The 12,348-nt window shown below is 41.9% G+C and overlaps 1 protein-coding gene across 1 annotated transcript; it reads left to right on the forward strand.

The window, feature by feature from the left end:
• Window positions 1-484: 484 nt before the first annotated feature.
• Window positions 485-7,280, forward strand: LOC146673062 (E3 ubiquitin-protein ligase TRIM21-like). The gene is made up of 2 exons (XM_085401505.1): window positions 485-693; window positions 5,601-7,280. Exon 2 carries the CDS (start codon window positions 5,610-5,612, stop codon window positions 7,278-7,280), a length of 1,671 nt encoding a protein of 556 aa, XP_085257631.1. The 5' UTR covers window positions 485-693; window positions 5,601-5,609.
• The last annotated feature ends 5,068 nt before the right edge of the window (window positions 7,281-12,348 follow it).

Genomic DNA, 12,348 nt, shown 5'->3' on the forward strand with positions numbered 1-12,348 from the left:
TTCAAGACAGTGAATCTTGAAACCAGAGAAAAAATAGAGAGTTTTAACTTGTTCCATTGGCAGTTTTTTTTCACTTATTTCAAGCTAAAAATATTTATTAGAATTCAAATTTAGACAGAAACAAAGTGAATAATATTATTTTATTATCACGTTGATGCAGCACATGGTTCAGTTAGCTTTGTATAAACACGTGTTAGAAATGTTCTTCAATCAGCTCTTTTTACTCTCATTTCACAGCCAGTACTTTTTACTTTTACTTGAGTAAAGAAGTTGAATTAGTACTTGGAGTATTTTTAACAGTAGTACTTCTACTTCAGTACACACTGTGTGTACTTTTATCACCTGTGTCTGAGACCTCCTTCAGGGTCCACCTGAAGCTCTCAGTCTGCTGTGGAAAAAGGAAATCCAGGTGAGTTTCTCCTGATCACCTGAGGCCGTCATTACTGTTTGAACTTTACCCACACACCACTCCTCACTCCTCCCACCCGCTGCACACAGTCACTGAGTACAGACCGGCTGATTCCTGTAAAGGGAGAGGCAGGAAGAGGCGGAGCAACAGCTGAAAAACAAGAAGCTCAACGTCATTTTGCAGAAGTGAAAGTGTGAGAGAGCAGCAGCAGAGCTGCAGTCGAGTCCTGTTTGTCTCTAAAAGAAGATTCACTGGAGTCCATCAGGTTCCTCTCAGCAACAGTGGTGAGTGCAGCTGATCACACTTCCTGCTTCTACACAAATCTTCACTCTGTTCACTTCATCAGGGTCTAGAGCGCCACCTCATTTCTCCATGGTGCCACTTAGGCTACGTCCACACTCGCCCGGATAGATTTGAAAACAGCGCTCCGCGTCCACACTAGTGTTTTCAGTCGTTTTCACAGAGTTGTGCGTCCACATTAAGACGGCTGAAAACGCTTACGTTCCAGTCCTGCGCATGCGTGAAACGCAAGACGATTCGACCGGTCTCATTTCTGTCTGCCGCTTATTCACTTTCCGGCTGTTTGAAACGTCGCGGCAAAAGGTGGAGGAAAAGCACCGAGTTTTAAAATGGACTAACAATGAGGTGGAGTTGTTGCTGCGAGTAACACAAAAGTACAAAGTTGCAAAAGCGAGAGAGAATTAAAGAATTTGAAGAAAAGCTCTGTGGAGCATGTGCAGACTGATATTCATCTTTAATAGGACTGTCAAAACTGCAGCTGTATGATGCTCTCCACTATCTTTGTTTAATTGGTCACATGCCTGCATCACATGACTAACATGCATCATTGTTTTAGAAAGTCTCTGTTTTCACTGTTCACTGTGACACAAACGCACCGTCTCCAAATTATTTACTTTCCAGCTGTTTGAATCGTCGCAGCAGAGGTGAGCAGCGTGATAGGAGTGGATGTAGCTGTGGGTAATGAGAAAAGATGAAAAGAACGATTGATAACTTTTTCGTTAAGGCCGGTGCTCTGACACAGAGCCATCAACCTCTCAGTGTCTAACACTGGTCTGCAGACGGCATCAGATAATGAGACACATTAGATGGACTCTGAGCCCACTGACAGTAAAAGGGTGAAGTGTAGACATTTGGAAGAGAGCGGCCTGACCAGTTTCTCTGACTATGATACTGTAAAGCTGACAATATGATGCATTTACTGTGGTGAGTGTGCAAAGACCATGGCAGGTGTTGTGCCGAGGTAGGGATCCCCAACAGGATCTGTTTCCCTGCGTCAGGAACATCGGCTGGGCAGGGAAAGCGGACCCAACGCACTCCGCCTCCATCACGACCAACTAGACGTGGAAGGAGTGATGTTTTAGTGACAACATGAAAGATGAGTGTGACCGTTCAGTTTGTGGGTTACAACAGAAAATGATACATTTATTGTTCTCGTGTGTTATCGGACGGGATCATTTTAACAAACCGAGGACATTTTCCTGATAATTATCTGTATCCTCCTGTAACTTTACTGTTTAAAGAGCTAAAACCTCCAACATTTCAGGATCAATAAGTCCTTATAAGACGTGTTTGTGAGCTAAAAATCAAGAATGTGGGATACTGTTTGTCTGTGTCAGCCAAACAACTTCACATCTTTGTAACGACTGTTAAAAAGATGTTCATCCTGTTGATCCTGTTCATCTGGACGCTGCACTGTACAGCAGACACGACGTTGTTCAGTTTGTGTTTGAGATGAACCAGTTTGTGTCTGAATGTGTTGCTGGGTCTCCACCAGTTACTCTGACAACTGGAGGTTCAAGATTTTTATTTTGACATTTGCACACAGGACCAACAGTCCATGCACAGTGGAATACTTGTGCAGAGCTTTCCAAGTCAAATCACACTTTAACAATATAAAGACAGAAAAAGCAGGAGGATAGAAATGAAGTCCGGAGTAGGGTAGTCGTACTATTTTCTTTTTTTTTTTCTTAAATTTTTTTTTATTTTTGTATTTAAATTAAACATAACATGCTTATACAAAATCAACCAAGAACAATTACTGTTTTTAACATTTGTGAACTTATGAGCATGAAAGGAGAAAGGAGAAAAAAAAAAAAAGAAAGGAAAAAAGAAGAAAAAGAAAAGGAAGAAAAAAAAAAACTATTTCAACAATTATACATCCTAATCAAACAGGTTTTATTCCTGGTAGATGGTCATTTAATAATGTCCGTTTATTATTAAATACAATTAATTTAGGTTATGGAAAAGAGGTTAAAACAGCAGTACTTTCTCTGGACGCTCAAAAAGCATTTGATCAGATTGAATGGTCTTATATATTTGAGACTCTAAAACAATTTGGTTTTGGGGAGTACTTTAGGGATTGGATTAAAATGATTTATCTGTGTCCGGTGTCCTGTATTCTCACTAATGCAGATAAATCCTCTCCCTTTCAATTACAACGCAGGGTGAGACAGGGGGATCCCCTCTCACCGCTTCTTTTTGATATAGCCCTGGAGCCCCTAGCCATTAACATAAGAAACCACCCAGGTATACAGGGAGTTAAATTTGGGAATGTGGAAAGTCTTGTTAACATTTATGCAGATGACTTACTGATCTGCCTTTCCAAACCAGAAATCTCATTCCCTAATCTTTTAAATTGTATTAAACACTTTGGGAAATTATCAGGATATATGATCAATTGGGATAAATCTGAATTTATGCCAATAACAGATAATCTATGCCCAAAGTTCCTCAGCTCACTCCCATTCAAATTAGTAACTACGTCTTTTACCTATCTTGGTCTTAAGATCTCTAAAAATCCCAAACTCCTTTATAAATTGAATTTCCTGGAAATGCTGGATAAGTTCAAAGATGATATTAGAAAATGGAAGCTGCTTCCTCTGTCTCTGATCGGTCGAATAAATCCAGTTAGAATGGTGTCTTTGCCACGATTTTTATATCTTTTTCAAAACCTTCCTATTCACTTGCCACTTAAATTTTTTAAGCAGCTTGATTCATTGATTCACTCATTCATTTGGGCAGGAAAACCCCCTCGGATATCCATGGCTCATCTTCAAAAAAACACTTCCTGCGGGGGGTTAGGTCTCCCTGTGTTTAGACATTATTATTGGGCAGCAAATTCAAGAGCTCTATTGCACTGGCAGTGGGGCTCGCCTATTGATTATTGTCATGACAAGCTTCCGATCTGGCTCCAGGTAGAGGCAGCAACAGTATCTGAAGCCTCATTACCGGTCTTATTGTTTTCTAACACGGGTTCTTTTAACAATTCGCTCAGTCGTAATTTTGTTGTTAAACACTCCTTAAAGATATTAAGTCAAATTAGGAAATCTCTCAAACAACCTGATTTTTCAGTAGGAATGCCAATAATACATAACTACTTGTTTAAACCAGGTAAAATGGATAGGGTGTTTTTAGAATGGGGGGAACGGGATTGAAATACATTGAGGACTTATATACAGATGACAAATTTGTCCTTCCTTCAACTTCAAGAAAAGTTTCAATTACCTCAATCACATTTTTTTCGTTATCTTCAAATAAGGAATTTTGTTCAACAAAACTTTTCAGACTTTCCACTGAAGCCACGAAGTTATACTTACTTTGATATAATTCGGAAAGCAGATTTTAAACATTTGATATCTCAGTTTGTTAAGTGCTTTACAATCCCAGTTGATTCCGACCGAATTAAGAAAACATGGGCTGAAGACCTCGGGGTCCCTCTGTCTGAAGACCAATGGTCAAATTGTTTGTCCAATATTCAGAAAGGCTCAATAAATGCCAGATATAAACTAATCCAGTTTAAAGTCATTCATAGACTACACTTTTCTAAACTTAAACTTAACCGGATCTATAATTCTGTATCCCCCTTATGTGACAGATGTAAAGTCGGTGAAGGTTCCCTTGCACATTTATTTTGGCATTGCCCTGTTTTGAATGCTTTTTGGAGCCAGATTTTTTATGTGGTTTTCAAACCAATTTAGGAAAAAAGTACCACGTGATGGTACATTGGCTATACTTGGATCATTTGCATCAGTCGAATCTTTTTCCTTTTCACAAAAACAGATAATTACAATGGGTATGCTGGCTGCAAAGAAACTTATTCTTTTACAGTGGCGGTCTTCTTCGGCCCCGTGTTTTAACAGGTGGCTTAATGAGATGGTGTCTGTGGCCAGGGTGGAGCAGATAAGATTTGATAGAGAGGGGAAACTGGCGAGTTTTTGTATGATTTGGCAACCATTTCTAGAATTCTTAAAAAAATAACTGATCATAATTCATGCCTCACACTCCGCGTGAATTATTTTATTTGTACTATTTTCTATATACAAAGAAAAAGAAGAAAATGTACAGAGAGTGTGTAGTTCTCTACCTCTTATCGCACTCACAGTGTTGCACATTTGTTGCACAGATCTGTTTCACAAGTCTGTTGTGAGTGTATTGCCCGATGGTCAGTGAACCGATGATACATTCAAAGTGAGGTTAAGTAGTGCTGTGTTATTTTAAGTGTTCAGTGTGTTTTTGTTTGCCGTCAGTCTGACAGTTGTGGGGAAGAAGCTGTTGAAGAATCGTGTTCTGTGTGTGATGCTGCTGTCCGCTCTGTTGTGTCTGAGATTGTATGTGCAGCTTTGTATGTGCAGGTCCATGGATGCAAGTGTTGTTCCCATAATCCTCTCTGCAGACTTTCTGACTCTGCAGAGCCTTCCTCTCTGTCTGTGTAGTGTTTCCATACCAGACAGTGATGCCTGCGGTGAGGATGCTGTCTATCAGTCCTCTGCAGGCCTGGGTGAGAGGGTGGTGGTTCATGCCAGCTTTCCTGAGCAGCCGAATGAAATAAAGCCTTTGCTGGGCTTTTTTCACAGTTGCTGTGGTGTTGAGAGTCCAGCTCAGGTCTGATGTAACCTGCAGTCCCAGGAATCTGTGGCTGTTTGCCCTCTCCACCTCTGTCCCTTTGATGATAAGAGGTTGCAGGGGAGGGAGTTCTTCCAAAAGTGCAGTATTCATTCCTTGGTCCGTGTTGAGGATGAGGTGAAGAAGCTTCTGTGATGAAAAGAAACTTAAAGAAGTCCAGACGCTTTTCTCTCCAAGCTCCTCAGACTACTGACGCTTGTTTCTCTCTTTGTAAAAATGAAATTTAAAGTGAATTTTGAATCAAATGTTTCTCTTCTTTCTCCCTCAGAGTGCAGACATGTCTGCTGCCAGCAATCTGCGATCTGAAGATCAGTTTCTGTGCTCCATCTGTCTGGATGTGTTCACTGATCCAGTCTCTACACCATGTGGACACAACTTCTGCAAAACCTGCATCAGTCAGCACTGGGACATGAATGTCATCTGTCAGTGTCCCATGTGTAAAGAGACTTTCTACACTCGACCTCAGCTGAAGATCAACACTTTGTTCTCTGAGATGGTTGCTCAGTTCAGACGTGAAGCTCAGCAGAAAGCCAGCAGCAGCAGCTCCGAGCAAAAAGCTGCCAAACCAGGAGAAGTTCCCTGTGACGTCTGCACTGGAACCAGACTGAAGGCCCTGAAGTCCTGCCTGGTGTGTCAGACGACCTACTGTCAGACTCACCTGGAGCCTCATCTGACACTGAAAGGTCTGAAAAGACATCAGCTGGTTGATGCTGTGGAGAACCTGGAAGGCAGGATGTGCACGAAGCACGATAAACTCCTGGAGCTGTTCTGTAAGACCGACCAGACATGTGTCTGCATGCTCTGCTCTGTTTTAGACCACAAGAACCACGAGTTTGTTCCTCTGAGAGAAGAATATGAAGGAAAGAAGGCAGAGCTGGAGAAGACAGAGGCTGAGATTCAGCAGATGATCCAGAAGAGACGACTGAAGATTCAGGAGATCACAGAGTCGGTGAAGATGAATAAAGATGCTGCAGACAGACAGAAAGCAGAAGGTGTTCAGGTCCTCACGGCTCTGATGGAGTCTGTTGAGAGACGCCTGAAGGAGCTCATGAAGGAGATCGAAGACAAACAGGAAGCTACAGAGAAACAGGCTGAAGGTCTCATCAAAGATCTGGAACAGGAAATCTCTGAGCTGATGGAGAGAAGCTCTGAGGTGGAGCAGCTCTCACGCTCTGAAGACCACCTCCACCTCCTCCAAAGCTTCTCCTCCCTGAAAGCTGCTCCACCCGGCAAGGACTGGACAGAGGTCAGAGTTCATCCACCATCATATGAGGGGACTGTGGGGAGAGCTGTGGCTCAGCTGGAGGAGACAGTCTGGAAACCCATGAAGAAGAAGCTGTTAGAGGCTGAGCTGCAGAGGGTGCAGCAGCATGAGGTGGATGTGACTCTGGATCCTGATACAGCTCATCCTAATCTCATCCTGTCTGATGATGGAAAACAAGTGTATCATAGTGGTGTGAGGAAGAATCTTCCAGACAACCCAGAGAGATTTTCTCAATGTCCTGGTGTTTTAGGAGAGCAGAGTTTCTCTTCAGGCAGATTTTACTTTGAGGTTCAGGTTAAAGGAAAGACTAAATGGACTTTAGGAGTGGCCACAGAGTCGATCAACAGGAAGGGAGACATCACAGTGAGACCTCAGGATGGTTTCTGGACTGTGTGGCTGAGAAATAGAAATGAATACAAAGCTTGTGCTGACCCTCTAGTCCCCCTCTGTCTTCATCCTGGTCCTGAGAAGGTGGGGGTGTTTGTGGATTATGAGGAGGGTCTGGTCTCCTTTTATGATGTAGGTGCTGCAGCTCTGATCTACTCCTTTACTGGCTGCTCCTTCACTCACAGACTCCACCCATACTTCGGTCCCTGTACCAATGATGGAGGTAAAAACTCTGCACCTCTGATCATCTGTCCTTTCAATCAAACTGATCAACGACTGATTTTATTGGATGAATGATTGATTTTTCTTGAAGGGAACAAATGAACACATTGAGTGTAAATCCTCTACAGTCTCCATGTTTCTATAGAATCTGATCATCAGGACTCTGATTCACACTTTGATTCTCATGGAGTTTGATTTGAACAGAAGAAAAGTTGAATCAGGAAATGTTCCCACTGATGGAGACTCGAGCTGAAGAGCAAATATCAGAGAACAAATGTCCAAAAGCTTCATTTCCAATAAAGTTTGTTCAATGCTTTGAGTGAATCCAGACTCATGTGTGGCTGTTATACGGAGCATCAGAGTCCAGCTGAGTTATGTTGGATACAAACTGCTTATTTTGGCTCTGTGAGGAGTTTTGTTCACTGAAAACTGATGAGACGGATAATATTCAAAGAACTCTGTAGAGATTCATGCATCCATGTTCTCCACCTGCAGGTGTGGAGGAGAAAGGTGGAGCACAGACTGCTGCATCCTTCCAGTCACATCATTTTGATGATTATATTTGCATGTTGTGATGATTTGGGTTAAAGACAAACAGAGTTGAACGGCTGCAGTCACAGCATGAAGACGATGCTGAAGCTGAGCTGTCAGTGAACATGTTTCACTGTGATTTGATTTGAAGAATAGAAAGTGTGTGTGGCTGCTGACAGCTGCAGTCTCTGCTAGTCTGCATAACACACACACAACTTTCCCCCTGAGGCAACGATGCAGCAACAACACAACAGCTGCAGACACACACACGATTGTGCGCTCCCTTTCAGTCTGAACTCTCAAACACACAAACAAACTCTATCAATGTCGTACTGTTAAAGAACTCCTCCTTCTTCAGTAACAATGATTTGAGGTCTCTACCAGTGTCTCTTGTTTTGACCTTTGACCTCTTTATTCCTCATAACCAAAAAAACCCTTTTATCTGATATTTTCACCTTATTGATTGATTATATATATCTATTATATTTTCTCACCTTACCTTATTTTGACCTTTGACCTATGTCCTTGTTAGCCTTGATCTTCCTTCATCAAAGGTGAAATTTCTTTCACCTTTGAACTTAAAGCTTAAATCAAACCTTTGTTAAAAAGCTTCTTACCAACTTGTAATTCCAACTCTCTGCATTAAACACGTATCTTATCATATAAACACTGGATCACTGAGAGAACTTTAGGCAGAACCAAATGAAGCAGCTGACCTGGTCAAACTCACAGCGACAGTAACTGACAGTGAATTATTTTAATCTTCTTCATTGTATTTGTTAGAAACATTTATTTTCCTTTAATTGGACTTTGGTTAAGTTCAATCCGATGTATTAAGCGACCTTTGAGGTGAAGTGCAGCTGCGAAGAACGCTACGGCAGGCAATGAGGTGTGTTTAATGTCGCTCTGTTAATTTGAGCGTCCATAAATTGAATGTCTTATTTTTTCTTACTTTATTATTGCTAATTTATTGGAGAATTGGGCCATTTAATTAAGATAGATTTTATGTTGTTGGTGGTAAAGATCTGGATGGATGTTTTATTTTATTCTGTGTTTCTATTTTTCAGTTTTACTTTTCAAGACTTGGTGAATTGCCTTTTTCTACTTTTTGTTTAGTTTTGTTAAAATTAGCAGCAGTGAGAAGTGTTGTTGTCGGTCTTGAATATATTTGATGTAGCCCATACTGTTAAGGTAAGTGTCATGTTTTTAGTTGTTAGTCTGATGAAGAATCTTTTATTTTTCTCCAAAAGTTGATTGTGTTTATCTGGACATAGTGTTTTTCAGGTCCAGCTGAATGCAGGTTTCCCCAGTCTTATACGTGTCAGGAGCATCAGCACAGCTGAAATGCATTTTTCCTAAGCACCGCGTCTCTGTGGCTTTTAAACGCCAAAACACGCTAAAACAAAAATGGGTCCACCCCAAGGATGGGGTCCCCCGGTGTAGTTTCCACTGTGACAGACTGTAGGCTGGTTTCTCTCTGTGGTGGCCCCCCCACAGTGTACCCACCGTGCTTCACTGTGTGGACGCTGTTCTTTGGGTTGTAGCTGCATCTTCTTCTCGTTTCACCTCCACAGGACGTTTCAGTCTGCAGGTCTTCGTCCTCAGCAGTGTGGCTGAAGGTGTCTGCAGACGTGGAGCTCTGTGAGCTCACAGTGCGTCCCTGTGCAGCCTGTAGAGCCTTTGAAGTCTTTGCTCTGACAGGCTTGTTCTGTGCTGGGCGGCTCTTTGACTTTCTTCAGGTTTCCCTTCCTGACACTCTGATAACCTCAGATATCCACAACGTGAATCCTCACAAACATCTTTTTCTCTCTTTTCACTCAAACCTTCTGACGTTTTCACACCGACTGTAAATATGAAGAAAACCCTCAGTTTGACGCCACGCCCCCAAACCAGTTCGGCAGTAAAGTGTGAGCAGACGGAGCTGTTACCAGGATGTAAACAGGATGTGCCCTTTCACAGTTAAAGCCTCAGGAATAAAAACATGACCCGATCTTAAATTTTTAAAGATAAAATAAAGTTTAAAGACGACGATGAGCATGTGACTCACTGCTCAGAGCCCACTCACCCAGGTGCATGATGGGAGCAGGAGGAGGAGGCTGGGCCGAGCGTGTAGAAACCAAACAAACAAATAAACAACAGCACGACAAACACGTGAACCAGACTTTACCTGTAAACTTACCTGGTGTCTCCCAGGGAGACCACAGTTATGGAGCTGACAGGTAAGTACGTGCAGTACACACTTCCTGTCCTGAAACACACACACAGGTAAACCGCACAGGTACGTAACCATCGGCGTGACTTTGTATTGAACATTGGGGGGTCAAGATCTCTGTCTAAATAAATAAATCTGGGTACATTTCCAGATGATTAAACAACTATTTTGCTGGTAACACCTGAAACGAGTAAAGAAAACCAGCAGCCTATTAATGCAAGATGATCCATAACTTTATTGGGGCTGACATTGTTGGAAATGAGTCCAAATAAAGAGTCCAAACTTTTATAAGCCTGTCTATGTGTGTCTCACCTGGACAGCCTACTCTGGAAACCAGACAACAGCAGAGTGTTACCCAGCAACAGGCCAGGTGGGTAGGGGGTAAGTAAGTTAGCTGGATTTGATTGTTGACGATTTCGCGTGATCTTGGATCGTTCGGTTCTCCGAAGCTCATTCGGGACTTGCTGTCATAGCAACAGATCCGTAAGCGTAAACCTGCTCGGGAGCAGGCTTACTTTATGTAAACAGGATTAGATCACAGCCACTCAGGTATGTCCGCTTCATGTATACGAAAGCAACGGTGAAATATACTCACTCAAATGAGCAATCCTATTTATCCATATTGTATATTCTGTATCTATATATGTGTATATGTGGTGTATTTATGCTTATATCCTTACTCTCATTCCCCTTAATGTATCTGTAACAGGCAACTTCTTTCGGTGCTTTGCTACTGGAAACTGAATTTCCTGGAGGAACCCACCCGAGGGATTAATAAAGTTTCATCTAATCTAATCTAATCTAATCTACTTGGGTTTTCTTCCTGCAGCCCTCATGTTTACTCAAGGTTTAGTTCTGTCTTCATGCTGATTTTCTTGTTCAGTCGTGTCTCATGTTGCAGTTTGTCAATCCTGTCCCTGTGCTCTGTGTTCCCTCTGTTCAGTATCAAGTCTGTGCGTCATGTGTTTCCTGTTTTATTTTGATAGTCCCTGTCCTGTGTGCAGTGTGCTTGGTTTTGCTTCCCTTCTGTCATTAGGCCTGATTTGTCCCAGATGTGTTACCACCTATTCCCCATCTTCTCGTAGTTCTGCTTGTGTATTTAAGCCCTGTGTTTCTCTGTTAGTTGTTGTGTTGTACCCTCACTGTACTGTGTTTTGTTTTCTATGTGCTTCTGGTAATGTTTTGGTTCACTCTTTCCTGGTTTGATTTTCTACTTTCCCGGGTTTCTAGTTTGGGCTTAAGTTTTGAGTTTCTAGTTTTGTTTTCTTCTATTTCTATTCGAGTGTTCTCCAGCAATAAAGCTGCCACTTTAGTTAATCATTCTGTCTCTGGGTCCTGCGTAGTGATGGTGAGATGAAGCCTCATGATGAACTGAAGCTTTCCATCCAATTGGTCGACTCATGGTTCGAAGCATTGTGATGATTCATTTGTTCTACTACTCAATTCAAGTGAAGCGGGCTCTTTGATTATAATGATGTGTAAACCTTATGTACATCTGGATAATGACACAAACTACTGTTTGGTGCTTCACTTTTTAATAAACTAAAAGACAGAAATCAGATTATAGGATGTGTAGTGTTGTTTATTTATATTTTGGTGTTTATCATTTGTGATATTTATTACTGTGTGCATACTTTATTAGGAGAGACAAAATTAAAAAAAAAAAATCTCTTCCTTGCTGGTTCCATCGAAGAAGAAATGCACAAGTAACTATGTAGCACGTACGTAATCCAATTCCACAACACGGTGTGATGGGGAATCAGCTGTTTTCCTGCCCATGTTATTTCGAATCTGGCGCGAACCGGTGAACCAGTCCCTGAATCAGTTACGTGGTACGGACTGCCCGCGAGGCCTCGAACGTCACTGCATACGTAATCAAAGCAAGCCTCGATACGCGCTTCAGAAAAACGCCCCCGCGATTACCCGACGCACGATTCGAAGCTTCGACACACAGGACACATCACTAGTCCTGCGTTTGGGTCCTACATCCTGCCTGCCACCTCAACACCTTTAATTTTACAGCTTCTTAGTTATTATAAAGTGCTGCAACTCATAATGTTTTCTAAGATAGTAAAACCAGATTTAAACCGACTACTTCTACAAAGATGGAGCTAAAGTGATGATATACATTTATAGTTTGGACTTGGACACATACAGTCTGTTTTTCCTTATAACTACATGTGAGTTCAATTAACATTTTGTGGGAAAAGGGAATTTGTTTTTTAAAAGGATTATAGATTCGGAGCTGAATTACCCAACGGAACATCTCATTCACTGATGTTTGCTGGAGAAGCTGCTCTGTCTCTTTGTGATGGAGCAGCAGCGTGACGTACTGAAGACTGTTAACGGGGAAGTGCTGAAGCTGAAGGCGTCTCTCTGCTGCTCAGACTGACGTTCAGT

This window comes from Rhamphochromis longiceps, linkage group LG3 (genome assembly GCF_057381845.1).
Source record: "Rhamphochromis longiceps isolate RC_006_pf linkage group LG3, R_longiceps_female_GT1.1, whole genome shotgun sequence".
NCBI classification, from domain to species: Eukaryota; Metazoa; Chordata; class Actinopteri; order Cichliformes; family Cichlidae; genus Rhamphochromis; species Rhamphochromis longiceps.

Excerpts from the sequence above, each read along its gene's own strand:
- LOC146673062 (XM_085401505.1), top strand. The coding sequence starts at position 5,610 with ATGTCTGCTGCCAGCAATCTGCGATCTGAAGATCAGTTTCTGTGCTCC.